This window comes from Jatropha curcas, chromosome 5 (assembly GCF_041381405.1).
Source record: "Jatropha curcas cultivar XTBG-Jc1 chromosome 5, XTBG_Jcur_1.0, whole genome shotgun sequence".
NCBI classification, from domain to species: domain Eukaryota; kingdom Viridiplantae; phylum Streptophyta; class Magnoliopsida; order Malpighiales; family Euphorbiaceae; genus Jatropha; species Jatropha curcas.
In genome coordinates this window covers 20,152,982-20,180,815 of record NC_143155.1, presented here as the reverse complement: position 1 = coordinate 20,180,815, position 27,834 = coordinate 20,152,982, and the positions used below count along the sequence as shown (strand labels likewise).

Sequence of the window (27,834 nt, the reverse complement as noted above, 5' to 3'; positions counted from 1 at the left end):
TATTAATAATAATTTTCTTTAAAAAAATATGAAAGTTAAATTCCGATGACAAAATGTAGTGTTATCATAGAATATAAATTTAAAGAGAAAAATTCAGGCTTAGAATAATCAACAAATATTATTTTATTATTTTCATATTAATATTTTTAAGCATAGTTATTAAAACTGTATCAAACCGATAGGTTGATCCGAAAAACCAATAAACTAACTTTAAATTGAGTCGATTTTATTTTTGAATTTAAGAAAGCAAATTGGAATGAACGGATAAATAATGGTTGAACATATTGATTTAAACCGATTTCACCAAGCGTTACGGTCCATTGATAATTATAATTATTTAATTAATATATATTATTAATAATTTTTGCGATCTACTAATTAAATTATTGACATGTCAGTTCAACAAGTGAACTATCCATCCGATTCTTTGGCCGGCTCAACCTCCCGACCGGGTTTAGTAACACTGTACTAAGGCCAGCAACGCTAGTATTTCTCAAGCCCAACACAGAACAAAAATATGGAAAATAATGGAAATCGTCTTGAGTGTCTGACTGGAGTGTATATTAGTATATAGCGAAACTGCAAAAGAGTTCTTAAAAGTAAATTCCTTTTTTTAACTAAGCCTAAAACCCCAACATCCCTCGATCTAGCGTTTAATTTCCTCAGACTCTGCTTTGATTAGGCAGTTGGGATCGAAGGGAACCAAAACGACAACAATGGCGTCATCGTCGAGCAGTGGTTTAACGTTCAAGCTGCACCCGCTCGTTATAGTTAACATATCGGATCACTACACTCGGGTCAAGTCTCAGATGAACCCTCCCGTTACTTCAAATAACAACAGCAACGGTAGCGGAGTCGCTCCAGCTCAAGCACCGCCACCGAGAGTCTACGGATGTGTTATAGGAGTGCAGAGAGGGCGCACTGTCGAGATCTTTAATAGTTTTGAGCTTCTTTATGATCCCATCAGTCATTCCCTCGACCGCCCTTTTCTTGAGAAGAAGCAAGAGCTTTGTAATTCTCCTCAACACCTTGTTTTTTTGAAAAATTTGTCTGTTCAATAATTTTTAGGGTTCAAATTTTAATGAATTGAATTATTCTGATTGGATTACAGATAAAAAGGTTTTTCCTCACTTTTATATATTGGGATGGTATTCGACTGGAAGTGATGCTGAGGAATCTGATATGCATATTCACAAGGCTGTATGTTTCCTTCTTTATTCTTACTGGTTTTTATATTGTGATGACGATTTTTGTCAATTTACAAGAACTGTGGTATTAGTGCCTTATGTTTCCACTGACCTTTCAAAGAGGTTTTGTGACATATGTTGATAAAGCAACATACTAGTTCATCATGCCATGTAATTTTATCGAAGTATGCAAACCAATGGGAAGATACAAAATTAACATATTTATTTTGGTTGGTTGGGATGTTTAGAATGTACTTCCTTGTGGGATTAGTAGCAATTCATGTTATTTGGGATTGGGACAAACAAGGAAATCTTGCCATTGCTGAATGAATTTGCAATTTTTTGAATTAAAGAAGCTCATTCAATAGCATATGCAGATGTCATAATGCTTCTTTCTTGATGCCTTGGATTCACAGTGTCTTTGAACAATTAAGGATTGTTAATTTTGTTATCTCATAATACTGATAGCCGAGAATCAAAAATAACCATCTCATAATAGTGATAGCAGAGAATAAAAAATAACCGATACCACATTGTTTTGCATAAATCATAAGTATTCTCCTTGTGAGAAAACTGAACTGATAACAGAGATGGGACATTAAAAATTTAATAATGAATTGGATACATAAGCAAATGCCTAAGGAAACGGTCTCAAGGGTCAGCCACTCAGGATGATTTAAACATGGAACAAATGTCTTTTAAAAGTTTGAATCATGTGTGTTGTAATGAAAATACCTGCCAATTCATTAACTTTTGCTCAAAATTTCTTCTGAGAATCACAAGTATCATAACTTTATTTTGATTAACATTTGTTTGTAGTATTTGCTCAAGGCTCAATGACTTCTATCATAATTGTGTATGAGTTTTTGATTTCTGACTGTACCTTACTTAGTCTGGTAACCTCATGACAATTTTTTTTTTTTATCAAGGGCTTGATTACTGCTGCTACCATTGCCTCTCGCTTGTGAATGCTTCTAACCTGAAATTTAAGAATCTTCCTAAGCTTATAGATGGTGTATTGTTGGAAATGGGCATTAACTGAGTTTTGACTATGGTAATTTATCTTACTGTTTAGGAATATATATGAGCATAATAAGTTTTTCTTTTTTATGTCCCACTGATGTTCTTTTTGCACTTCGCTCTGACATAATTTTTCCATCTTAATGCATTCGTTTTCTGTTGATTATGTTGTTACAGATGAATTTTATTTGCCAATAAATTGTGACTATTTTTTTCTGTAACAGTTGATGGATATTAATGAAAGTCCCGTTTATGTTCTATTGAATCCTTCAATCAATCCAGCTCAGAAGGATCTGCCTGTGACTATTTATGAAAGTGGTATGTGATCTTTTTAATGACGCTTCTTTAAATTAATGTTTGACAGCAATGAAGCTGTTAAGCCATCGACATACTGGTTAATATGTTTTTGCTATTGAGAGTGGCGTTCCCCAACTGCAATCAATGTTAATTGTACTGAATGTTTCAATGGCACAAATCATGTCTTGTCACTACCATAGCCAGTTTAGTCTTGTTATCTCAAGCTAAAGTAGGAGATTTGATCCAACTGGTCCATCCCCTTCCTCCTCTAACTTTTGTAGCGCCTCATATATTGTTTGCTTTGTGCTAGTACTATCTGTCTTCAATACTATTTGGAACAAAAAACTTAATCTAAAATTCGAACTTTTAGGTTAGGTTTTAAATTTTGATGTCGCCTGCTTACATGGAAGCCATCAGTCTGAAAGCACAAACGAGACACATAATTACTGCTTTGTGCTAAATATATTACAAGAATATGAGGCCTAAAGTTTGAATGTGCAGGTTTGGGCAGGGAAGGTCTAAAAGAACCTAAAGTTTGAATTACTAGAAATCCACTCAACGTTAAAGTTTAAATTATTAGGTGAGGGCCTAAGTCAACTTTTAGATGTATGACAGATTGACAGCCAGCCTAGTAGTGCCTCTATGGCTGGAAAATCTCAATTAATTGATCAGTTTTAGGGGAATTTGGTCTCTGATTACAGTGAGAAAGCGAGAAAAAGAAAGAATTTGGTCGTTGTGTGGGGTGGTGAACAATAGCTGAATTTCTTATTTTCTTTAGCTGTTTTTCCTTTCTTTCAAAGGCTGCTGGCTAAAGAAATTCAGCCATTGTTCACAGCCCCCCCCACAGTTACCAGATTCTTTCTTTTTACTCACCTTCTCACTGTAATCAGAGACCAAATTAGGCTTGAAAATCCTGAGCTGTTGGGAGGCATTTTATACTACACGATATACTATAGTATGTAATATGTGTATATAAACTTTACCATGTAGTACTGTTTGAATGGCGCTATCATTCTTCATTATATTTCATAGGAAGCGTTGCTTGATCCGTTTGTTTGGTATACCTTTAATTCTATTGTTAGTTCTTATGATCCTTTTACTGGTGCATTATAATTTCGTATAACCTTCATGCTTTTGGGATCTTGATTGTTACAACTGCAGAACTGCACGTTATTGATGGCATTCCACAGCTCATCTTTGTTCGATCAAGTTACACAATTGAGGTCAGTCATCATCATTCTTATTTGCCTTGTTATAGTTTCTTCTACCGACTAAATTTATTGACCGCTTTTTTTGGATTTGAAGACAGTGGAAGCTGAACGTATCTCAGTTGATCATGTGGCACACCTTAAGCCATCTGATGGAGGCTCTGCAGCAACTCAATGTTAGTCCTCTCCTATTTTTTTATATCTATGTAATCTATCTATTATTTAATAATAATTGTTGTACTGTTTCTTAATAAGAAGAATGAAGAGATAGAATTGCAGAAGTATCTCTCTCCCAACCTAAGATTTCTTTTAGGTGTAACTACCAAGCTAGGCCTGTATGAAAATATTTTTCTTGAGGAATGCTAGCCACAGTCACTCCAAAGAGTGACCTTCTAACACTCCCTTTCTATTGTTATTATTTTTGAAGCTAATTTATTAGTTACCTATCTTAGATAACCTGCAAAAAGAAAAGTCCTTTTTTCTCCCTTTTACTCTCATTTATCTCCTTCACCAGTGTGAAATTGATGATGACAAAAATATATAACCATATGTATAAATAAGAAATTGAAGTACTTGCCTGCAATTGATATCTCCATATTTTGAGAAGAGTTTGTTGCTTTGCTGGACTCATGGCCATCATAATTATAATAAAGTATCTCTACTCTTATTTGCTTTATCTATAAATTATCCATACAGATGCTACATGGGAATCTTTTTTTTATGAATTTTGATATGAAAAAGAGAAAAAAAAAAAAAAAAGCAGATGGATATGAATTAATTTGTTGGATTTGCAGTGAATATTTTTGTGTTCTGTCGCTTGTATTGCGGGTAAATTAAATGCGTTTTACATTTTAGAATAGAATATTTTGAGGAAAATAAGAAAATGAAGGGAAAAAAAAAAAAGAAAATTGGCAGGAGGAGATGGAATGTATGCCTAAGAGGTGACAAACAAGAGTAAATTAAGAAATAGAAAAAAGTGATTAATTTTTTCTGGGTCACCTATTATAATAGGTAAGAAGTTACCTTCAGAAATAATAAATATATTTCGACCAATAAACAAGAGAGCATTAGACATTCACTATGACTAGCATTCCTCATTTTTCTTTTCTGATTCATATTAATTTAGTTTGGTTCTTCTGTGTAGTGGCTGCCCACCTTACTGGCATACATAGTGCTATCAAGATGTTGAATAGCAGAATTAGGGTGCTTCATCACTATCTTGCTGCAATGCAGAAAGGTAAATGCTTTTCTTTTGATGAATGCAATAGCTGGTGCTTTTGTTGCCCCTAAGAGAACTACTGAATTGAAATGGTAAAGATATTGATATATCTGATCGTTGAATTCAGTGAAATCCTAAAGGCTGTAATTATCTTCCTTGAAAGGCACAATTTAGGAGAAGACTTTAATAATATGGAGGTGTCTACTTTAGATATATTAAAATTTTTTATGTTATATATACTTTGCATCTTCTTGTTGTCACTGTCTTTCTCATTAACCCTGATAATGGTTTTGGACCATCAGCTGCCATTAGCCTATGACCTGTTCACGAGCTGTGCCATGGGCTTTAATTTATGAAGAAAATTGATGCCCAGGCTTCCCAAGTCTTTCAAAAATTAGCATTTCTGAAGCTCAAGCCCAGCCATGAACAGGTCCTATGGACAAAATCAAACTGAGACCTTTTCCATGGGTGTCCTATTTTGATCTTCCGAAAAATGGAGGGGGTAGAATTGAAGGGCCATGATAATCAAGAGAAGCAAAGGAAAAAGGATTGTTATTATCTTGGAGGAAGATGCATTTGCTGTCGAAAAGTAGGCAGTCAAAGTCTTATAGTTGATATTAATTGCATTTCTATAATTCTGTTATTCATAAATGCAGGTGAAATTCCTTGTGAGAACTCCTTATTGAGACAAGTATCAAGCCTTTTAAGAAGACTGCCAGCCATTGAATCAGAAAAATTTCAAGATGATTTCTTGATGGTGAGTGTTATTGATTGCATATTTGGGACATATGTTACCACGTGATGTTACTGTGTTATAGATCGCAAATTTTAACCATATGGTTAAGTGGGCATTTGCATTTTTCTGTCCAGTATAGGTACCTTCTAACCTACAGAGCCAATTTATCAGGGTTGTGGTTCTATGTCTCATGACAAATATGTAGATTCTGCTGGTAGAAAAATCTTCTCTTAAGGAATATCAGTCTATATATGTGAAGGAAATGAGAATTGTTGTCCATCTAGAAGATAATTAGTCTGTTAATGAGAGTGAGAGAGAGAGAGAGATGATAAATAGGTATGGAATGTGTAAAATAAGCAGACAACTCATTCCTATGCCATCTCTCTCATTTCATTTTTCATGGTTTAAACTGTCAACCAACATATACTTTCTATTTGATGACCAAACACTAGCCAATTCTTTAGGTCTATCCACTACTTGATTACAGTTAAAACAGGAGGACATTGTAACTGGTTTCAGCAGTATTTATTATCGATAATTAGTGTCGATCAATTATGGTGGTGAGTCTTGATGGACACTGAAAAACTTTTTCTTTGCTGTGTGTGAAATTGGTTATAGTTTCAGAGTATGCATGATATATGTTATTGTCCACACAAAGTGATGTCTGACAATATCTGGGGTAAACGTTAATGTTTTCTTTTTATATCTACATATCTTTAATGTTAAGATGTCATTTGTACTATGAATGGACATTTTTTTTTTTTTTTTTTTTTTTTTTTTGGTACAGGAATACAATGATACATTATTGATCACTTACCTTGCCATGTTCACAAACTGCTCAAGGTATGATTTATGGGCACCACTGTGCGGAATTTTTATGTTTTGCATTCTGTAGTTTTTCTTATTAAATAGATGTGGTATGATTGCTATTGGAAATGAATAAACAAACAAATTGATGTGATTAAAAAAAAGCAGAACATGTAACTAAGAAGTAGCAATAATTTGAGTAATCACTATAAATAAAACTTCGCATACAGGGAAGGACTTCTGATATTTGGAATGCCTAATCTGATATATTTATTAATAGAAATTGTTGAAGAAAGGGATTGCAAGTATCAAGATAATCTAATATGATGGAAATATTATAATATGATTGCTTTCTAGTGAAGTGAAATTTTATGGTTAAAGACAAACCAAGTTCTTCTACTTAGTTGATTTACCCATGTCCAAAAATGTCAAAGGTTTGCTTGCATATTGAGGCATTTCTTTGGGTTAATGTTATTGCCTCTGTAAGACACTTTTATAAATGCGTCAACGTTGATGCAAGTAGTTGTAATATGCGGGGAAAACATCACTTTGCAGTTTCATGGACTTTATATAATTATTTCTCTCATCGTCACTGTTGGTTTTTTATCCATGATATAAGCTAACTATGGTCTCTCTTTTTCTGTTTTTAATCCAGCACAATGAACGAGCTAGTTGACAAATTCAACACTGCCTATGACAGGCACAGTCGAAGGGGTGGACGAACTGCTTTTATCTGAAAAATTGCCAGCTCTTATATGACAGTTAATGCTGCTGATTTCATTACCTTTCGAGGACTGATTGCTTCTTCTTTCTTTCTTTTTTTTTTTTTTTTTTTTTTTTTTTTGGGTTTTGTTTTATTTCTTTTGAATGTGCATAGCACATAGAAGCTCAAGAAATATAACTGAACAATTTGAAAGAAATAGAAATAGCCCACATTTTCATATCTGCTTTATTTTGCGTTGCACATCTGCCATTGGGTTTATTTCTTAGGGTAGGAAACAGGCGGTCAGGCTTGTAGATTGTGGTGTTTCAGGTATGGTGTTAAAGACATGCCTCAGGCGCAAATGTGCACAGGACGCTCTTACCTAGCGGCAACCTTTGACAGGCATTAGCCTCCTCTTCCTGCATGATTTCATACTTCTCAACCCACCAGAATTCAGCATCAATGCATTTGTCAGACCTGGAACAAGCCTCATTGGCCGGACCTGGACCACCATCAGTGTTGTCTCGAGCCTATCTCCTACCTCGTTTTTGTTCCTCCATTGTCTATACCTCTTCCCTGACCTTTCCATAAGATTTTGCCACTCTTGTAGTTTGAAAGCAATGTACATAGAATGTCACATTTTTTGCAGTCAATTTGGCAAATGTTTTGATGTTTGCTTGAATTTAGGGCGATGTCATAAAAATGGAATTCTTTGGCACGTTTCCAATCTCCGGTAGGCAACAGTAGCAAATAAGCTTTGCTCGTGAGAGGATCACTTCCTGTTTTCCAAGCAGATGTAAAAAATTCAAGCAAACATGGATTACAACACAAAAACCACAAAAGCCTATTGTCCTGGCGTCGTTCAAATCAAGTAAGATCATAGTGTACAAGAGGATTGATGCACTACCAACAGGTCCAATGAAGGAGAAAGATCAAACTTAGCTAAGCTAAAGCTATAGAAAGAGAACTAGCCGCCCAAGGCTCATTTACTTGCATCAATCTCTCCATAAAACCGGTGCGAGATATTGGTGGCGGCAATATTAACTCGCAGAGAAGGATATCAAAAGCTTTCTAATGTATGTAAATGCCATCCATCGCGACAGCCCATTTCACAGCCATCAATACACAGAGTCAACCATGGTCGTTCCTTCCTAATTTCTGTTATAACTGCACCTCCTTTACTTGCCAAACGTGTTTCTCCAATACCAACCCAATGCAGTCCACTGAATGAAGGGCTCTTTAGCAACCATAATGCCTCAGCAGATAGTCCAGTGCAGTTGAAAAGATCAAGTTGCTTAAGTTGCTTACTCCCATCTTGGAACCTTCTCTTTGTAGCCAATGCTTGCAATGAAGAATCAGTCACGTAAAAGCAACACCTAATCGACAATTCAGTAATCTCTTTTCCAGCAGCAACAAACGTAAAAATTCCATTGTCTGATATTCCCGGCAGGTAACCTAAATCTAGTGCTGCCAATGTTCGCACGATTTCCCCACACAACAAAAGCGAAATTCCTTTGTCAGTTATCCTCTTACAGCGTCTAAGGCTCAGATACGAGATCGGTGGACTCCTCTGACCAAGAACTGATAAACCACTATCCGTGATATCAGCTCCAGTAAGATTCAAAGATGTTAATCTTTGAAGACTTGAAATGGAGCTGAAGCAAGAATCTGCTATGCTCTTGCAGCCACACAAGTCTAGCACCTCCAGGCTATTAGAAGAACTCAATTTCTTCACTGATTCACTGGTTATGAGGTTGCATGACAATAATCTTACCTCAACAAGGGCACATTGGGTCCCAATTAGATTGTGAAAGGCCAAGTCTGACAAAAACAAGGCATTACGAACTTCAAATTTCTTTAACTTCTGGCAGGACTGTAGCAAAGAAGCGAAGCCGGCATCACTAACTTTAGAGAAACCACAAAGTCTCACTGACTGCAAATTTTTGCAACTCTCAGATAGGAGAAACATGCCCATATCATTTATTCGTTTAAATGATACCTGGTAATTCTGCCTGCTGCGTATAAGAGAGAGACTACTCAAATGATGGCAAGAGCCCAAGGACTGCAGCCCACTGTTGGTCAGGTCAAGGTGAGGAGATGGTTCCTTGTTTGGCCTATCTTCAAGATCCAGCTCTACCAGAAGAGGAAGAGAACTGGCGATCGTCAAAAGAAGCCTATCAGATATCACATCTAAAACAAGCGACAAATACTGTAATGTGCAACCATATGATGTTGGAGAGACAGTGACGCTAAAATCTTCAATTGCAGAAAAGTTTATACCAACTCCTAGTTTGTTTGCAAGACAGATTGCATTTTCCTCAAGCATCGGTTTTAACTTCAACAATTTTATGGTTTTGGGCAGAAAGCATTCAATGGAGTTGAAAGCCTTTGCATCAACTTCCGCCCCTCGAATTTTAATAAATAGACACTACACCATTAAAGAACAAACATGATGCAGCTGATATCAGCACTTTCTTGTGTACAGTACAGAGCAACTTAAAAGAGCACTAAAGAATCAATGAAATAAAAATAAAACAAACAGCTCATTAAGCATTAGCCTACCTCCAGAAAATGACACCTACAAAGCATGTCAACAAGATCCCTGTTGAACACGTGTGGTAATCCCCCATCTGCCAATTCTAGCGTTAGCACCCTGTCATTACAAGCAAACCACACACATAATTACTTGCAGGACCAAGCAACTTCACATAATAGGTATAAACAGAACAACTGCAAACTCTATCATTGAAATTAGCCAATTACACCTACGATTAAAAACAAGCAGATTACTTCCATTTAGTATTGCAGAAAACTTTATGTGTATGTTTTATGAGCTTTGGGAATGTAATGGGAAAGGAAATGAATGTTTAAATCCAAGAAATCCTGTTCCAAGTTATATTTTTTTTAACAACTAAATAAAATTTATTGGTTATATTAAGAATTATTCGAACATAAAAATGTATAAAAATTTGGGTTCCTAGTGAACTAAAAAGAAACAATGGATCCTATTCCAAGAATGGCATTCCATTCACAATTGCAGAGCCAGCCAACCGTGACCCAAACTGAATTGACATAAGAATACCGCACAGAGAATCAAGTAAGTGGGTAATAAAAAAAAAAAAAAAAGGAGGAAAAAATACCTGATAAAGGGGCAATTTTTTCCAATAGAAACAAGAAACTGAGACGAGAGCAAGGAGCAGCAAAAGAAATTGAGCTGCTCCACTTGTTTACCCAATAAAAGAGTAAGGCACGAATGATGAAGGCGTTGGCAATTGAGGTTTAGGGTTTTAAGGCTATGGGTTTTTCTTCCTCTTCTGGTGCAGCGACTCAGGACATGGTAAAGAGCGTTGGCATCTGGAATCAGAGATTCTGGGAAATGGAGGGAGGACAGAAAGGGAAGAACTTGGGTGTCGACGGAGAAGCGGAGGGCTTTGCTCACACAGGCCACCGTGCACAGCGTTTCTAACTCAAACCTCGCCAGAATCTCTTCGTTTATCAAGTTGCTTGGTAGTCTCTCCAGTTCCATTGATTTACGTGGAAGTAAGCAAGTCTATGTATGAATTTCTACTAAGTTTCAATATGAAATATTTGTAAATAAGTTTTTCATAAGAAGGCAAATTAATATTTAGTCCTTGAAATTTGACCTTTTTTTCTTACTTGTCCCTATATTTTAATGAAATAACTGGATGGTTTTAACTTATAGATTTATTATTCATTTAGTTCATTTGTTTAAAAAGTTTTGTTTTTATGGCAAATGGAGTAATATAAATATTATATTAAATATGAAGCATTAAATAGCGAGTTATCGCATTGCATTTAATAATAAAAATGACACTTTTTGCAAATTTAAAAGCTAGATATATCAATTTTTTAGTCAGAATACAAAGATTAAATAGTAATTTAGATCCATTTTTTAAGACTAAATTTATTCTGAAAAAAAAAATTAGAATTTCTAAAGTTGATTTTTTTAGGCCAAATGCAAAAATTCACTCATATTTTACACAAAAAAAAAAAATTGGCACCCTCTACTTTTATTTTGATTCGTTAAATACTTCAACCTTATAAAAATGTACTAATAAACATTTTAAATCATAAAATCATTCTATTGAATGCTTTAATTTACAAAATCAGATCAATTAAATATTTATTAAATAATTAAAAAATATGAAAATTATTATATTAGTCATATGTCAAATTAATATATTGCATATAAAAATGAAAAACTCTAAAAATTGAAATTACTAGTGTAAAGAAATATTCAATGGTACCAAAATTTGTAATTTAAAAGCACAATAAATGCATACCAAGTGCATATGCAACCCGATAATAAATTCAGGTTCGAATCTCTCTTCTCCAATACTTTAAAAAAAAAAAAAAAAAGCACAAAATTATGAGCATCAGGCAATGGCATCTCACTTGAAAAGAACCATCCATGACTGTAGTTGGCACCAGTTCCCCGCAGGGACACTCTTACCGTACCAGCTTCCATCTAGTAAGTTCTCTAAATAAGAATAGCCTGAATTCTAAAACCATGCTTTTGGAGTTGAACTGCAGTACATCTATGTCTAAACATTAACAATATACTTGTTTTTGAATCAAAATACCATCTAAAATATTACATTTTCATGACCAAATCTGAAATAGTAGTATACAACTGGTAAATAATTCAAGAGCTAACTTGTTTGACCACCATTATTGAAATATGAATCCAGTTAATTCCAGGCAAAAAAAACATTTATATCAGCCATCTATTGTTTGATGTAAGCAATGCTTCCTTTTCCTCGGTACAAAAAACTCGAAATTATGTGTGTGCGGTCAGGATCCTAACCTCTTATGAGACGAGCAACATGAAGTTCGAGGCACATTAAGGTGCCTGTTCAAATAGAGAGCTCAGATTTTGAGATAAGAATGCCATCACTATCCGCATACAACCATTCCCCGTCGTGAATGAGAGTTCCGGCAATGTTCACAGGTACATGCTTCTCACCGATGCCTTTCTTGTTGGATTTCGTAGGATGTGATGCCAATGCTCTTACACCAATATCACATCCATTAATCTCATCTACATCTCTGATGCATCCATTCACTACAATTCCAGCCCATCCCATATTTTGAGCTAATTGTCCTAAATTCCCTCCAACCAGAGCACATCTCATGCTTCCACCACCATCTATAACTAGAACTCTTCCTTCGCCTCTAGTTTCTAGAATCTCCCTAACCAACACATTGTCCTCAAAAACCTTAAGAGTGACAATGGGGCCTGCAAATGATCGGCTCTGGCCGTATATCTTGAAAATCGGTTGTAAAGCTCGCAAGTCGCCACTCGCCAAAAGCACAGTATTTGAATCGCAAGCTTCGGCAGTTGCTATGCTAGCCATAGATTACCCTGCAGAAAAAGCTGTCAAAATTTCAATAACCAAATTCAAATAAAGAACACATTACTCATATATGAAGCAAAATGGACATTCAAATAAATTATGACTCTATGCCAAATTGGTTTCAAATAATATTATCATCCTTGTAAATGACAAGGTGAAAGAAATATAGCTTTAAAAACTACAATGCACCTTTCTTTGCAATCTATCATCAAAGAGTCCATCTCACTACACCACCGATCTCCAAAAAAAATCCACAATTTATATTACAGCTTTTACATCAGTAATTTATAATGAAAAGTTCAAATGTCAATCCTATACATATGCATTAATTTGGATAAAGAAGCAAGAAAATGAGAATTACATTCATAATGCGAATGTTTGGACTTGTATTACTCCTGATTTCCTTTCTATTCTAAGCACTGAATCAGTCCCCAGCCCAGCCTATTGCCAGGAGTTATTGTTGCTTGTCGATATGTAAGAATAAACATAATGTAACATCTACCATACAAGTAGCTCATCAAATCATCATCCAGCTCAAAAGAATGTGAATAGTCTTGTTCTAATTCTATTGGTATGTAAAATAGAATGCTTTTCAAAGATCAGTAGCATTCAGAACTGGCAAAAGCATAAAAAGACAACATGCTTATGCCAAATTTTGGAAAATTCACTGGCGGTACAACTTGTACTGATAGAATCAATTCCGTAACTAAAATTCTATAAGACTGATAATTTTGACCTACATGTGTACCAGAAAAATTTCTTCACTCCAGTTCTTGAAAGTGTAGAAAACAAAAATTATGGATTATGTTAGGAGAGACTACAAAAAGAAAAAAAAAAGGATTAGAAATTCAATTTTAGACTAAAACTCCTAAAGTTCATCAACAAGAAATCCTTCTTCAAGGTATATCCAGAAATCCATATGCCACCAACTGTTACAAATTGGTAGCCATACTACAAACTCCAAGGAATTGAGCTTGGGAGTCTTTATCAAGTTTAATGTCATATGTAAGCAAGCAAACACTATTAAATTAGTCTTCATATTCCATAGGAAAATGAACAAACATTAGTAACATAAATAGGAAAGGCTAACCCTTTATTTGGTATAAATGGATTTGAAATATATAAGTCACTTATAGATTATACTCTCGCCGTCCCATTTTATTTGCATGGATTGACAAAATTCGCATATTAAAAATTTAGTTAACAAAAGTTATTTGTCATTCTTTTCCCTTAATAACTGTTAAGATACTAAAAGTCCTTCCTTCAATGAATAATTATAAAGGTTATTATGGAAAAATAATTATTTACATGTCTAAATTTAGAAAACTTGCAAATATTTTGGAACATCCAAAAAAGGAATAACAAGCAAACAAAATGGGTCGGAGGGAGTAGAATTTAGTTTAATTATGTTTAATTCACTAAACTGAATATTTTCATTTATACCAAACATGAAAATATGATATTTCAAATGAATTTGAGAACATTTTGTTTCATTCACATTAATTAATGCCAAAAAGAAATTAAATGAAAACCCTTGAATTTCCAAAGCTCATCTATCTAGCTTTTGATTTGGAATGGATGAAAAATTGGGGAGAACTGCAAATTAATTGGCATCAGTTCATCCACATAAGAGGCTACAAAGAATCCATGTTTTTACCAAACTAGGATAACAAATTTCTCAGGAACAAGAAAAGAAAATTGATCTATTCTTCTAGCAAAGATTATTCTCAAATCACCACATAAGAACAAAACCATTACATAAAACAATTTGACAATTATCTAACCCTTCATCCAGTAACCAGAGAATGAATCAATAACAACAACAAAGAAACGCAAACCCAAGCAACCCATTAGGGAAAAAGGAATTAACAAGAAAATAAAAAGATGATCCAAACCATTAGCACTGGATACAATTGATAAAAATAAAAAAAACAAAGAAGAAGAAGAACTGGATAAGCAAAAGACGTGGAGGTAAAAAAGAAAAAGACTTTACCTATCAGTTCGGTGGTGGGTTTGAAGTGGAAGCCTATGACTGTTTGATTTTCTTGATAGTATAAAGAAAGAATAACAAATAGAAGAGATGATATTTTATATCCTATGGATTGGAGTTTGGAGTCAGAAAAGGAAAGAGGTGTCGGTTGGTGTGCCCATTGCCACTTCACATCATGCATCACTCATAATGTAATCCATACCCATCTGTCAAGTTCGTTACTCTTGGGTTTACTTCTTACACTCCACTTTTGGGTTTCATAACTAATTCTGTAATATTATTATATTATTTTATATATATTCGAACAGAATATAGCTCAATTTGCTATGTAGATTTAGAAACAATTTTCAATTTGGCTAAAAATTATCTTTTTATACAATTTAATTTCTGAATTTGCAATAAAAGAATAAAAATCCCTTTTTTTTTGCTTAAAAGAAAATAAATATTAAATTAAAATTAAAATATTTAATTTACATCAAATACAATTAAGAAATAATTGAAAAAATATATTTTTTAAATCAAATATTCATATAATTAAATATTTTTATAATTCTATAAAATTTTAAATCAAATATTTTATTTAATTATTTTTTAAATCAAAGACAAGACAATAATTTTTTATAATTGTTGTTATATTTATAAAAAAGTTTTTCTTTCCTAATTTTAAAAATTTTTAAATAATTTTTATTAGTTAACAATATTGAATTTTATTTTTTATAGAAAATTGGGTATTATATTCTTTGATACAAATCCCGGAGGTAAAATAAAAAGTTGACTCTGGACAAATTGAATATTGCTCCCATATAGATTCAGGTAGGAGATTGAACTTTATTCCTATATATATGGACCGATTTATAATAACTGAAATTAGGCTTTGTTTTTTTTTTATCTTTCCTTTAATATTCCTCAATGTATCTTTGAACTTTTGAAAAATATCCTATGAGATCCAGAACGACTTTTGAATAAATTTGAAATGGACAATTGATCTTTCAATTCAAGTTCAATTAAGTCCAATTTCATGCTAAAAAATTAGCTATCAGCTATCCAAATTCATTCAATAACTTATTTAACTTAATTGAATATGTATGGCAAGTTCAAAGAGATAAATAAAATTTATAGGCGCATTAATAAGGTCGATAAAATTTATCAGTGCAAAAAACAAAATATTAAAAAATTTTGAATTATGCTATGAATGATTGTATAATCAACATCAGAGCAGATCACAACAAACAAGCAAACAAAATTTTTGTGGAGGACCACTATGCCCATGGTACTGCTAAATTACAGTTTATCAAGGTACATTAATGTGGCTTGCTGAGATACCTCCTGCTAATGTCTTACGAATTGTCGTTTATCTTCTTCATCCCTCTGCCTTCCATAAGGGTTGCTCTCGCTAAATCCATTTCGACTTCCTTTATGTGCCTTCTTTCTAAATTTGGAGGCACTGCTGTCAATGTTCAGATTCACCTTTGGTGGACAAGAAAAGCAAAATGAAGATGCAACCGCCTGCCAAATTCCAACAATATTAAACCATCAGTCTTGTCACAAAAGGCATATACCGTATGTTTGGCATTTCTGCTTGAGCTGCTGTTTAGAAAAACAAAAAGGACATGACCCAGGTACTGGAAGCAAGTCGTTTCATGTCATATTGATGTGTTGGGAGCAGTATCTGATACGGTATGCATTCAAGATTGAAGTGTCCGTACTTCATATTTGGTGAGAACTAACAAAAATGATGAGATTACATTAAGATTTCAGAAGGAAAGGAAAAGACTCCCTTACAATATGTGGTTCCTAGCAAAATTTTCTTCCCTACTCTGAATCGAAATATACCACTTTAACCAAAATTCATTCTCAAACATCATTTCCTTCAGATTAAGAATGAAAGGAATAAAGATGATACCTGCAGATCAAGGCGATGGACATTAAATATGTCTTTCATAGAGTGTGAATTGTAGGCCAATATGTAGGATCTATATGCATCTTTAGCAGACTTATTCAAATAATAATTGTTACTGACCAACTTTTCCTGCACCAATAGAATAGCCAGTCTAAACTTCTTTCCACTTCAGTTACTAGGAAAAATAAAATGTACCAAGGAAAACAAGAGCATACCAGATGAGACTGAACATTTGCTAGCTTCTTATCATCAAATTCATATTCTTTAACAGGGACTTTTGCAGCCTGAAGTACATATGAAGTTAGAATAAAAACGAGCAATTATAATAGTAAACTTTACCCTTTAATTATTTTTCTTTTCCATTTAGTAATCACCAGAATTCATGGTAGCTAGTTCTTCATTCATGCGACAAACCCCAGAGAAAGGACTATGGTCCTAATGATTCGAAAATAAGTCTATATTGCATTTAAACCCTGTTAATATTTACCATACCTTCAGATAACGCAGAAATTGCAACTCTTCTGGAATCAGAAAAAGCAGAGCATTTCCTTTTCCTCCTTCTCCACGGGCTGTACGACCAACCCTATGAATGTACTCCTGAAAGTTATAAATTTCCAATCTATATGTTAATGAAAATAACAAGCTAGACAAAAACTTAAAACATGTTAACCAGGAAAGATCACGTAGGAACCTTGGGTTCATCAGGAGGATCATACTGCACTATCCAGTCCTACAAGAAAGGAAGAAAAACAAAAGGTCATTAACATTAACAAACTGGAAAAAAAAAAAAAAAAAAAAAAAAAAAAAAGATTTCCAAGGTATGCTTCTACTTCTAACAGAGACTAATTAAAAACTAGTTTTCTTGGTGAGGTCCTATGATGGTTAAACACAAACCTTATCTTCCACCAATCTTTCTTCAGCTAAATGGATAACAAAATGTTAGAACAGCCTATGATTCCAGTTCTTTCTTAATTAGAGTAGCTAACACCAGAATAAACATTTCCCTTGGATAGAAGGGCTAAAGCTAGCCTTTACCTGAACACACTTTCAAAATTTAAAGGAAGATGATTCCCCAGCATTCCAAAAAGCTGCTGGAACAATCCCAATCTAGCCATCTCTAATTGAAAATAACCACACATATATATATATATATATAGTAAACCATTTAAAATACTCCTAACATTGGGGTTTGTTATGATTGTACCCCAAATCCACCTTAAACCCCAGGCAACCCAACTATCAGTTTTCGTTATAATTGCATCCCAACTTCAAAATCAGGCTCCAGGATTAACAGCTTTTGTTATAATCACACCCCATTAAAGTGGGACCCACGTCTGCAGCTCCAGTTAGAATGAACTAGGGGGGTTAATTGAAACACACCATTTCACTTCACACTAAACAACCATATTCATTGCAAGAATTTGATAGACAGTAATGCAATGTAGTGGTTTATATTTCTTCACCATGCCATTAAATTTCTATTCCATCAAACTTCATATATTCCCACCATGAGGCTCTAATTTCATTAATTTATATCAGCATTATGAACTTCTGCATTGGATTCCTTATTATTATCAAATGTCTCCACAATTTAAGAAACAAAAGTTTGCAAACAAGTTCAAATACATAAATCAATGTTATCATTCTTTAATGCTGAGCTTTTCTACAGAGGAACCAGTTTGGCTTCTACAACGGGTGCGCACATGTTGCATGAATGCAAATACATAACATTCTAAACAAAAAACAATCGCACAAAAAAGAACACAATAAAATTGCCAATGCCAATCCTTTTTTTTTTTGTGGTGCCGCGGGGGGGGGGGGGGGGGGGGGTGGTGGTTTGGGATGGGGTCCGGGCAATATATTGAGGTTATTGTTATAACAATTACAAGAGAAGGAATTAAAACATATTAATCACGACCAAACAAACAAGTCACAAGATACATACCACAGCAGGAATATCAAGTCCACGTGCTGCTACATCAGTACATAGCAATATCCCCTTCTCTGCTTTGCAGAAATCAAAAAAGGTAGAGGTTCGTTTTTGTTGCTTTTGCTTCCCATGGATGTCAAAACATTCGACCTGAATGTATCTGAGAAGTTCGGAATGGAATTTTACGGAGTTACATGAAGAGAAGAAGACCATTACTTTCTTCGATAAGTTCCTCTTTAGAAAAGAGTAGAGAAGAATAAATCTCTTGGAACTAGGCACTACACAATAGCCCTGCTGCAAACCTTCATTTGTGACCTACAATGCCCAACATCTGATAGATTAAAGGCACAGATCTTTTTGTGCATGCAAACATGTATATATAGGGCCAGAATTCATCACAGACTAAGAAACCAAATAGCCAATAACATATCCACCTTAGTTCTTCCATCATCCACATCAATATAGATGGGCGTTGTCTGAAACGATAAGCGGGCAAGATCCTCGACCTGGAAGTTAATTAGAAAAAGAAACAGTATCAGCCCTCAGCACAGTCAAAAAGGAAACAATGAACTTCAAATTTCACTTTAGAAAAGCAGAAAGGCTGTTTCTGTTGAATACCGACTTATTGAATTATACATAGAGAGAGAACTGATATATCTAACAGATAAACATGACTAGGTGAACCGATATAGAAAATAAATCTGAACACAATGAAAGATTCTGCAGTCTGAACACAAACCTTCTTAGTTTGAGTTGCCGAAAATAAAGCAGTTTGTCTATTCTGCACATTAATTAGAAAACCGATTAGGTGAAAAAAAAATTAATGGTACCTAATACAAAACTAAAGTACTACATGATTGCAACTACTGAAAGCAAGAAACTATTGCCAATCTAGGCATTGTGTTATCAGTCAAAACCCATTTTCAGCTAGTGACAACAATCGAGAAATATTTTTAAAACAATCCACGAACCTCTGTTGCCATTGATAAAATGAAGTCAAAAATTGAGTCAACGAGGTCAATGTAGCAACAAAAGTAATTATTACAGCACTTGAAAAGCTTAGTTAACCGTTGCTGTTATCACTACTACCAAGACAGAAATCATAAGCCTGTTTGACACAGTTGTATTTACACCATGCTTTATGAGGACGTTCTCAGCAAATGATGTGGTGTTTCTAATTAACTTACCTTCGGTAGAAGCTTGATGATTTGTTTCATTTCTTCCTCAAAGTTCGCCTCCAGTATCCTATCTGCTTCATCGATCATGAGGCACTACAAGTTGGAATTTTTTTGAATAAATCAGAACATAGCATGTACTGCAAACAATTTTTTTTATTTTCTGAGAAAAAGTATATAAACACTTCGGATTTTGGAAATATGTATAAAACCCTAGTTTTTAGAGAGAGAGAGAGAAGGAGAGGGTCTGTGTGTGTATGTGTGTACAATCACAAAGATTAAAGAATATATCTATACATTACCTTCAAATTCTTATATATAAAACCCTTCGTATTTTGAAGATGATCAAGAAGACGACCAGGGGTTGCAACCAATAAATTTACCCCTTTAACAATACGTTCTGCTTCTCCTTTTCTAGCAGAACCCCCAATAACCAAGCCAAGTGTCTGCGAGTGGTATTTGAGAAGGTCCTTGGCCACAGCATGAGTCTGAATCATTTGAATGTTGAAATAGGCAGATGAATGTAGGAGTTAAAACAGCCAAGGCAGCATACGAAACCATAATATTTAACAGCTATAGTCTCAACAATGGGACTAAGCTTCTCTAATCATTGACTGTTTATGAAATAAGTACTCTTGAAGGATGAATCAAGAAAACTGAAAGATTAAAAAGATTGCATAGCAGAAGATAATATATTGATAGATAGACTTATTAATACACATATAGAAATATTAAGCAGAAAATACATTTCCTTTATGTGTAATTTTTTACGGCAAGTTTGAGCATGGACATTTTCATGGTGCCAAGCGTGCCTACATGGCTGTGGTATTTGCAGCTATTTCTTCACTACTAATTCCATTTGATCTGAGTCCATTCTACCTGGGCCAAAGCTCCATTTCTTGGGAAAATGCTAAAACTTGTTCTTTCTTTTACTTCTAATTATGAGTAACAAGTAAATTTATAACCTATAGATGCAGCCAATGCAAAGTCACATCACCTTCTTCTCAGGCTATGATTAAGATGAATAAATTAATAAATTAAAAAAAAATTTAAATATCATCAAATTGCAAGGAAAAATCAACCAATCACATAATTTATGGTGCAGACTAATCAAGGTTTAAAATTATTCGATAAGATGGAAAATCCTACAGCTTCTGAATAGGAAGAAGACCAGATATCACTATAGAGTACAATAGTCAACCATTGCTTTGACGTTAAGACCACCAAACACTTGGGATCCATCTTTCTAAGTAGCGAATGACTAATTTGGCAGTATAACAGGGTTCACAAAGATGCCACAACTTAGAAGTAGATTTTAAATTTTAAAAACACAAGAAATTCAAATATCAAGAAGCAAGATAGCCCAAATCATTTGATTTCACTTTTACAGAACAAAATGAAAAAAAAAAAAAAAAACAAACAGCAGCAAATATCATTCAATACGAGTAATTCCACTACTTGCTTAGAGATTATTTACAGACATTCTAGCTGATAGGTTATTATGTAGCATTGGCTAAAACTATTGGCCAAAAGATGCAAAAATCAGCATGCCATGAGGTTATAACGATAACTTCACCTGTATGGCAAGTTCTCTTGTAGGGCAAATGACAACAACGCCTGTTCCATTGCGAGGGGTGAAACGAACATTATATAACAACTCCACAGCTGGTATTAAGAAAGCAAGTGTTTTCCCAGAACCAGTCCTTGCAGCACCAAGAACATCTTTGCCAATTAGAAGGGGCGGAATAGCTCTAGCTTGAATCTGCGTAAGTAGATGGCATGAATGAAAAAGAAATAGAAAAATATGATAATATAATTTGATAGATAATCCTCCATTGTTGCAAGCAATTACCATTCGTCTGTTTTTAGTTTCACACCATCTGTTTTTTATTAAAATTTCTTTCATTTCTTTCAGAATTTTTCTTGGAAATAACAGAAAACTTATAATTTCCATGAATCTTACTTTTAGCGCGCACACGAAAAAAAATAAAAAACTCTGAATAAAAATACCTGAGTTAGATACTGAAATCCCATCTCCTGAATAGCCTTGAAGGTGGGCTCAGATAATCCTAAAGATTCGAAGGACTCTGTACTCATAATGCCACTCCCGCTCTTCACCTTCTTCTCCTCCTTGTCATTTCCCTCCGCTTCTTCCTTCTTCGTGTCTTCTTCATCCAACTCTTCCTCAGCACTCTGCTCCTCACTGTTCTTCACCTCATTCTCCACCTTCTTATTCTTCTTTTTCTTCTTCTCTTTCTTCTTTAATTTCACACTCTCGATTTCTCTCTCCTCCTCGTCTTCATTTTCAACTTCTTCTTCTTCAATTTGATTTTCCTCTGGTTCTTCTGTGACTCGAGCTTTGTTCGCTCGGTTTCGCTTTCGCTTCCTATTCTTCTTATTTTCTTCATCCTGAGAAGCATGTGGCTTCTTTTCCTTCTCTATTACGGCCATGGCGACTGCGACCTAGGGCTTTGGCCAAAGGAAGTGGAGAAGATGATTAGATAACTGTTGCTTTAAGTTACGCTTCCATATTTTAGGGTTTAGGGTTTGTTGCTTATATATTTATCTATTTTCTATAATTCTATAATATCGAACATTGGCGTTAAAAAAAATCGACAGGATTAAATTTGATAATGACCCTTTTTTTTAGTTGGCTAAAAAATAAAATGATAATTTATTATTTTTAACAAATTTTTTATTTAATTAATTAAATTTTATTAAAAAATACAAATTTAACTGATAATTTAATAATATTAATCAGAAAAAACTATTTCTTTGCCTATAACTGTCGGTATTTGAAATTCATTAGATAAAAATAATATATTATTATAAAAAATTAATTATTTATATTAAAATAAAGAACAAATATTAAACAAGGATATATATATATATATATATATATATATAATCAAACACCTAATAAAATCAGGTTTGATTTATTTATAATCAAAGACAATAATTTGTGTTACTTTTAGAATCTTAATAATTGATAAAAAAAATGAATATATAAATCAAAAATATATGATATAAACAGTGTGCCTAAACACGAATAATTGGATAATAAAATGCTAATATAAAAACAATTGCATAATAAATAACATTTGAATCTAATTTGAAAATTAAAAAAAAAATTCTTTAGTAATATATTATTGTAACAATATGCAATTAGAAAAGAAAAATATTTTATTTAATTAGAAATATATTATAATTTAAATATATATATATATATATATATTATGTGAATAATTACTAATATTTTAAAAATATTTATATTATCTTTAAATTTATATGAATCACGTATTTGAAATTCAATATGTTACAACGTGTAAAATTATTATTAATAATGAAGTGAGATATTTTGTCTATTAATTAAAAAATAAAAGTTAATTATGTAATAATTAGTAATATAATGATGTGATAGGTGAAAAATAAAGGGTTATGAGTGAAAATATTTCAAAAAGAATTTTATTTATTTGATAAAATCATATTTTACATATTAATTTATTATTTTCCGAACAGGACATTCCTTACTCATGGATGTTTGGCCCACCACCATTTTGTAGCCCAATTCAGTTATCTATTGGATCTTTAGAAAGTGCCCTTATTTTGTAGTGTTTTGGACTTTAGCTTATGAGCCCACTAAATCCCTATGATGTTGGAACAACAAATGATGTTTTTTTATTTTTTTTATTTTTATACACATTTTCAAATAATGGAAAGTCCATGAAAGGATAATTGATGGTTTATATTGCAATTGCTTTCACTAATAATTTGGTCGGTTCCCTAATGTCAAAACAAAAGACTTGTAACAAAAAAAAAAAGAAAAGCAAAGAAAAAAAGAAAAGCAAATCCCCTAATTTGGGTTGGTAGGTCTAATGAGAAAAAAGATTTTGCTTAGGCCCACCCCAAAGATGGGTTCCACTATTTAAGTCTTTATTATTATTATTATTATTATTATTTGATAAATATTACTTTCCCACTCCCATTATTACATGTAGAGGTAATAAATCAAAACCTAATTGATCCCACAAAATATTAGATTAGATTAGATTAGGAAAGTTCATCACTAAAGACTATAACAGTAAAGAAAAGGCAAAATGGGTAATGGAGTATGCAATCAACTAAATGGATTTACTTTTCTTTTTACAATAATTATTAGAATAATAGTATTTATTGCTTCTCAAACTACTAAAAATCTCATTTTCAAATGAATTTAACTTTTCTTTTCTTTTTCATTGTAATCAAGTAGTATCATCATCATGATTCATCAATTAATTTTTAAATGTTAAATACTGTGTTAATCAAGTATGGTCTTAGTTACTATTCTTATCTCTTATAAAAAATGTAGAGAGCGGAAAGTTTTGAATTTAAGTCATCTGCGTCACAAAAAATATCACCAATTTAGTGAAATTATTCGAAGGGAACGACTACTTTTGCTGTGTAGCCCGCAACGTTATTCCAATTCATTGAAACTTTCGTGTATTAAAATAAATGTTAAAATACTATAGGATAATTTCATAAAAGTTGATGAAATTCAAATATGATTTTAGCAAAATTAATAGAGTTTATAAACAGAGTTATTAAAAATAAAAAGGATAATAGCTAACAATCAAATTAAATTTTATTTTTTATATCAATCAAATCCACGTAATATTACATTTTTTTTTTTTTTTTTACAATTGCAATTCAGATTTCCATCTTCTAATCTTACAAATAAAAAGTTTACTCAGAAATGCAATATACTTCTTTCGGCCCAATCTTCAAGTTGTTATCTATAAATATGTAATTAACAACTTGCTGTTATGTATTTATAGAAATCACATAGAAGGAAGAAGGTAATATAAAACAAATATAAAAAGAAAAAAGAAAAAGAAAAACGTCTATTTTAAGCTAACCAATTCCAACTAACACAGGAAGAGTTGGAGGACACGTTTCATAAGAATTTTCCCACTTGTAAACGCAATAGCCCTATTAAAGTCAAATATTTCGGGAAGGGTCCCACCTGTCTAGCTGGACCGAAGCCAGACAGGGACCTCTCTCTTCTCTTTTGTTACACTCCTCCTTTCAAAATTTTCAAATTTCTTTCTTTTTTTTTTTTCCTTTTGAAAGGAAAATTTTCAAATTTTCAAACACAAACAAACAATTCAGAATTGCCTTTTACTTCAAATCAAACTCTATTATGGATGGGTTATCTTGTTCCTTTCAAACAAGCATCATGAACAACTTCTACTTGTCAAAATGTTAAATTTTGATCCTATTTTATTAATTATGATTTAATTTAACGTAAAATGAGTATTTTCCTCGTTCATAAATTTTTTAAGCTTTATGTGAATATACTCAGGGGAAATTTAATATTATATGTATAAATGGTTCTGTGAAATTACTCAATTGATAAATTAAAAAGTAAAAAACCCATAAAATCTATATGTAATTCAAATAGTAATGTATATTTGAATTCAGTGGACGATCTTTGCAAAATAAGAAGTATATTTGCAGAACAACAATTATATTAAAGAAATAAGATTAGTCGCATACTCAAAAAATATATGAAAATATTTTTTAGAAAATTATATAAAAAAACTCATAAAAAACAATGACTCTTTTTCATTATTGTTGGTATATTAAAGGTTTATTAAAACAATATGATTATTAAGTTCTAAATATATGCATCACTAATGATAAACATTTAATTATAGAGTTAAAATTCAATAGCTATAAGGATAATCTTTAAACAATGAAACTATTGGAATCAATTTTTCTTTCATTCTTAGTAAAGTTATATCACAAATCAATCTTTGCACATTATTTGCAATTAAAATTTTAAATAATCTCACGTAGACTGAGCATATGAAAAAAACTATCGGGTTAATTTTTTTTTTTTTCATTTTAAACGTAGATATCCCAAGAATATTAAACTATGACTAAATTATGCTTTTTTATATGTTCATTTCTAATGCAATACTTTGATCCATTTAAAATTTAAAAAATTTGAAATTCGAATTCACTCACTAGAAAATCTTAAATAGTTGGATAGTTAATGAGACCGAGAAATTTGTAATAACACTTGAAAGTTATTTTTATATATATATTTTAATTGGAAATGTCAAAATATAAATAGGAAAAATTACAATTTTATTTTTATATTTTGCATAATATACAATATTGTTGTTCCATTTTTAAAAATACATAGTTTTATTTTTATCTTTTGCCTCGATCTATTATTTTTTTATCAATTTTTTTATTTTTCTTCATCAATAACTTATTATTTTCTTAATGTATTTTTTTTAAAATTAATTAAGCTATCCTTATTTTTTTTAAAAGTATTTTAGCATTTAGCACAAAAAGTACAACAGATTGACAGAAAAATTAACATTGTAACATAGCCAAAAAGTATTTATAAAATTGCAAAGGTGAAATAATGTATTTCGATAAAATACAACGATAAAATATTTATTTTATTGAATTAATATTCGGTGGCATATATTCGCCACATGGATAGAAATTCAATTTTTTTTTTTTTTTGAATCATATTCAAAATTTGAATTATATGAGTTATCACGCATTGAAACATGTCATAAGTGCAGTATGGCTAATGTGACAACTCAATCCACATTTAGATATTTGACAAATGACAATAACACCTTCCTTACTAAAATTTAAAATTAAAAAAAAAAAAAAAAAGTCAAGGAAATAGCACACGAATGGATATTACATATTAGTACTTGAACAATTGATACCCAAGCCCTCGTGCGACGGAAGAAAAGGACGTCGGGACCCACTCCGAGAAGGAAGTCTTCTCTGATTTTAAATCCCTTGGCCGCTTTACTAAGGACATGTTTGATTGGTGATAAAATATTGTAAAAAAAATATATTAATTAAAATAAGATAAAAAAAACTTAAGAGACAAATCAATTATGCTCATTTTTTAAAATGAGATTAATTAATTTTATTTTAGAATTTATAGTTGTTTCTTTCTGTCAATATTTTTTTATAAATCCAACTCTTAATACTCGCTTCTTTATTATAAACGAATTTAAAATGTGAGATTAATTTACAAATTAAATTGTATCTATAATTCATTTATAAATGTCTTTTCATGTTTAAAATAAATTTAAAATAAAAAATTTATTTATTTTTATCACCTAAAATATTTTTGGCATAATAATTTTAGAATGATAAAAATTTACTATAAAGCTTTTTATTGTTTAATTTTGTGAAGTTTTATTTTAAAAATCTATTTTTATAGAATTTGGTTTCGTTATATTTAAATATATAAAACTGAATTCACAAAAATTTAATTCTTTGTACCAAATATAAAAATTTAGATTTATAAATGAATTTCACAATCCAAATAAGAGATAAGGATTAAGTTTTTCTTTTTTCATGAATTGCTAGAAAATTTCTCAATTAATATTGACATGTCATCTATTGACTTACGCTTTTAATTTAACGGTCACATCCACTCGATTAAATAAAAATCATAATTATTATAATAAAAAATAAAAAAAATAAGTGTTAACCAGTTATAGTCTTATTAATCTTATCACATCTCGTAGAAAATATAAAAATTATAAAAATTATTATTAATTTGATGAATATTATTTAAATAAGAAAAGGTGAAAGTATTTGTATTTCCTCTTCACCGAACAAGAGAAAGGATGGTGGAGTGGGGCAACGAAAAAACACTTTATAATAATTATATTTTCATTTCGTATCATGTAATAAAAAAATAATAAAATAAAGGCGACGGTCCACAAATTAGCCTGGTTTCTTTGCGATTATTCCGCTGTTTGCTTGTCATAAAACAGTATTTTATTTAATGATTGCACAAAGGATGTATATATATATATATATATATATATATATATATATATATATATATATATATTGCTTGGAGCTGTGAAAATGATGTGGTACCTGTATAGTTTTTGTCAGGACTTAGTATCATATTGTAATTTTGTTTATATATAACATATTATAAGACTCTGTTTTTAACTTTTATGGCACAATTCAATTTTAATTTTTTAATATTAAGATGTGGTGAAGTTGTTTTTATTTTAAAAATATAAATATATTATAAGAATTTCATAATTATTGAATATTAAAAATATAGAATGATTAGTGAATTAATAGATATATTTTCATGTTCAAAATTTCTTTTATATATATATGGTTACGAGAGAAAAGGTGATTTAAATCACTAAAAAAAAGTTGTTTTTTAAAAAAAAAAAACAAAAATCACTAAAGAAAAGAGTATTTTTTATCAGCGAGTAAATCTATTTTA

At 32.0% G+C, this 27,834-nt stretch overlaps 4 protein-coding genes across 7 annotated transcripts; 1 reads left to right on the top strand and 3 right to left on the bottom strand.

Annotated features, from left to right (window-relative positions):
• Window positions 1-500: 500 nt before the first annotated feature.
• On the top strand, window positions 501-7,417 carry LOC105641851 (COP9 signalosome complex subunit 6a). Its single transcript, XM_012226476.4, has 9 exons — window positions 501-1,011; window positions 1,112-1,200; window positions 2,432-2,525; window positions 3,666-3,727; window positions 3,810-3,888; window positions 4,857-4,949; window positions 5,588-5,688; window positions 6,455-6,510; window positions 7,130-7,417. Exons 1-9 carry the CDS (start codon window positions 717-719, stop codon window positions 7,209-7,211), a joined length of 951 nt encoding a protein of 316 aa, XP_012081866.1. The 5' UTR covers window positions 501-716; the 3' UTR covers window positions 7,212-7,417.
• LOC105641852 (RNI-like superfamily protein) lies at window positions 7,277-10,742 on the bottom strand. Of its 2 annotated transcripts, XM_020682384.3 has the most exons (4): window positions 10,318-10,742; window positions 9,740-9,830; window positions 9,177-9,605; window positions 7,277-9,050 (listed from the first exon to the last, which is right to left on the bottom strand). In XM_020682384.3, exons 1-4 carry the CDS (start codon window positions 10,701-10,703, stop codon window positions 8,238-8,240), a joined length of 1,719 nt encoding a protein of 572 aa, XP_020538043.1. In that variant the 5' UTR covers window positions 10,704-10,742; the 3' UTR covers window positions 7,277-8,237. The 2 variants fall into 2 exon arrangements, with proteins under 2 accessions (XP_020538043.1, XP_012081867.1); XM_012226477.4 differs by having other exon boundaries at window positions 7,277-9,605.
• A 952-nt stretch (window positions 10,743-11,694) lies between these two features.
• LOC105641850 (Ribonuclease E inhibitor RraA/Dimethylmenaquinone methyltransferase) lies at window positions 11,695-14,740 on the bottom strand. 3 transcript variants are annotated; one of them, XM_020682404.3, is made up of 3 exons: window positions 14,549-14,733; window positions 13,296-13,372; window positions 11,695-12,563 (listed from the first exon to the last, which is right to left on the bottom strand). In XM_020682404.3, exon 3 carries the CDS (start codon window positions 12,553-12,555, stop codon window positions 12,055-12,057), a length of 501 nt encoding a protein of 166 aa, XP_020538063.1. In that variant the 5' UTR covers window positions 12,556-12,563; window positions 13,296-13,372; window positions 14,549-14,733; the 3' UTR covers window positions 11,695-12,054. The 3 variants fall into 3 exon arrangements, with proteins under 3 accessions (XP_020538063.1, XP_012081861.1, XP_012081862.1); XM_012226471.3 differs by lacking the exon at window positions 13,296-13,372 and having other exon boundaries at window positions 14,549-14,740; XM_012226472.4 differs by lacking the exon at window positions 13,296-13,372 and having other exon boundaries at window positions 11,695-12,575.
• A 969-nt stretch (window positions 14,741-15,709) lies between these two features.
• LOC105641849 (P-loop containing nucleoside triphosphate hydrolases superfamily protein) lies at window positions 15,710-22,091 on the bottom strand. The gene is made up of 12 exons (XM_012226469.4): window positions 21,561-22,091; window positions 21,127-21,312; window positions 19,853-20,038; window positions 19,563-19,646; window positions 19,115-19,156; window positions 18,810-18,881; window positions 18,391-18,690; window positions 17,137-17,175; window positions 16,938-17,042; window positions 16,661-16,729; window positions 16,449-16,574; window positions 15,710-16,051 (listed from the first exon to the last, which is right to left on the bottom strand). Exons 1-12 carry the CDS (start codon window positions 21,999-22,001, stop codon window positions 15,875-15,877), a joined length of 1,827 nt encoding a protein of 608 aa, XP_012081859.1. The 5' UTR covers window positions 22,002-22,091; the 3' UTR covers window positions 15,710-15,874.
• Between the last annotated feature and the right edge of the window lie 5,743 nt (window positions 22,092-27,834).

Coding starts and splice junctions, on each gene's coding strand:
- LOC105641850 (XM_012226471.3), bottom strand. CDS start 12,555: ATGGCTAGCATAGCAACTGCCGAAGCTTGCGATTCAAATACTGTGCTT.
- LOC105641851 (XM_012226476.4), top strand. CDS start 717: ATGGCGTCATCGTCGAGCAGTGGTTTAACGTTCAAGCTGCACCCGCTC. Junction 1,012..1,111: donor TGAGAAGAAGCAAGAGCTTT/GTAATTCTCCTC, acceptor ATTGGATTACAG/ATAAAAAGGTTTTTCCTCAC. Junction 3,728..3,809: donor GATCAAGTTACACAATTGAG/GTCAGTCATCAT, acceptor TTGGATTTGAAG/ACAGTGGAAGCTGAACGTAT.
- LOC105641852 (XM_012226477.4), bottom strand. CDS start 10,703: ATGGAACTGGAGAGACTACCAAGCAACTTGATAAACGAAGAGATTCTG. Junction 9,831..10,317: donor AAAAATTGCCCCTTTATCAG/GTATTTTTTCCT, acceptor TTGTAATGACAG/GGTGCTAACGCTAGAATTGG. Junction 9,606..9,739: donor GTAGGTGTCATTTTCTGGAG/GTAGGCTAATGC, acceptor TTAATGGTGTAG/TGTCTATTTATTAAAATTCG.
- LOC105641849 (XM_012226469.4), bottom strand. CDS start 22,001: ATGGCCGTAATAGAGAAGGAAAAGAAGCCACATGCTTCTCAGGATGAA. Junction 21,313..21,560: donor GATTTCAGTATCTAACTCAG/GTATTTTTATTC, acceptor CTACTTACGCAG/ATTCAAGCTAGAGCTATTCC. Junction 18,691..18,809: donor TGGATGATGGAAGAACTAAG/GTGGATATGTTA, acceptor TGGGCATTGTAG/GTCACAAATGAAGGTTTGCA.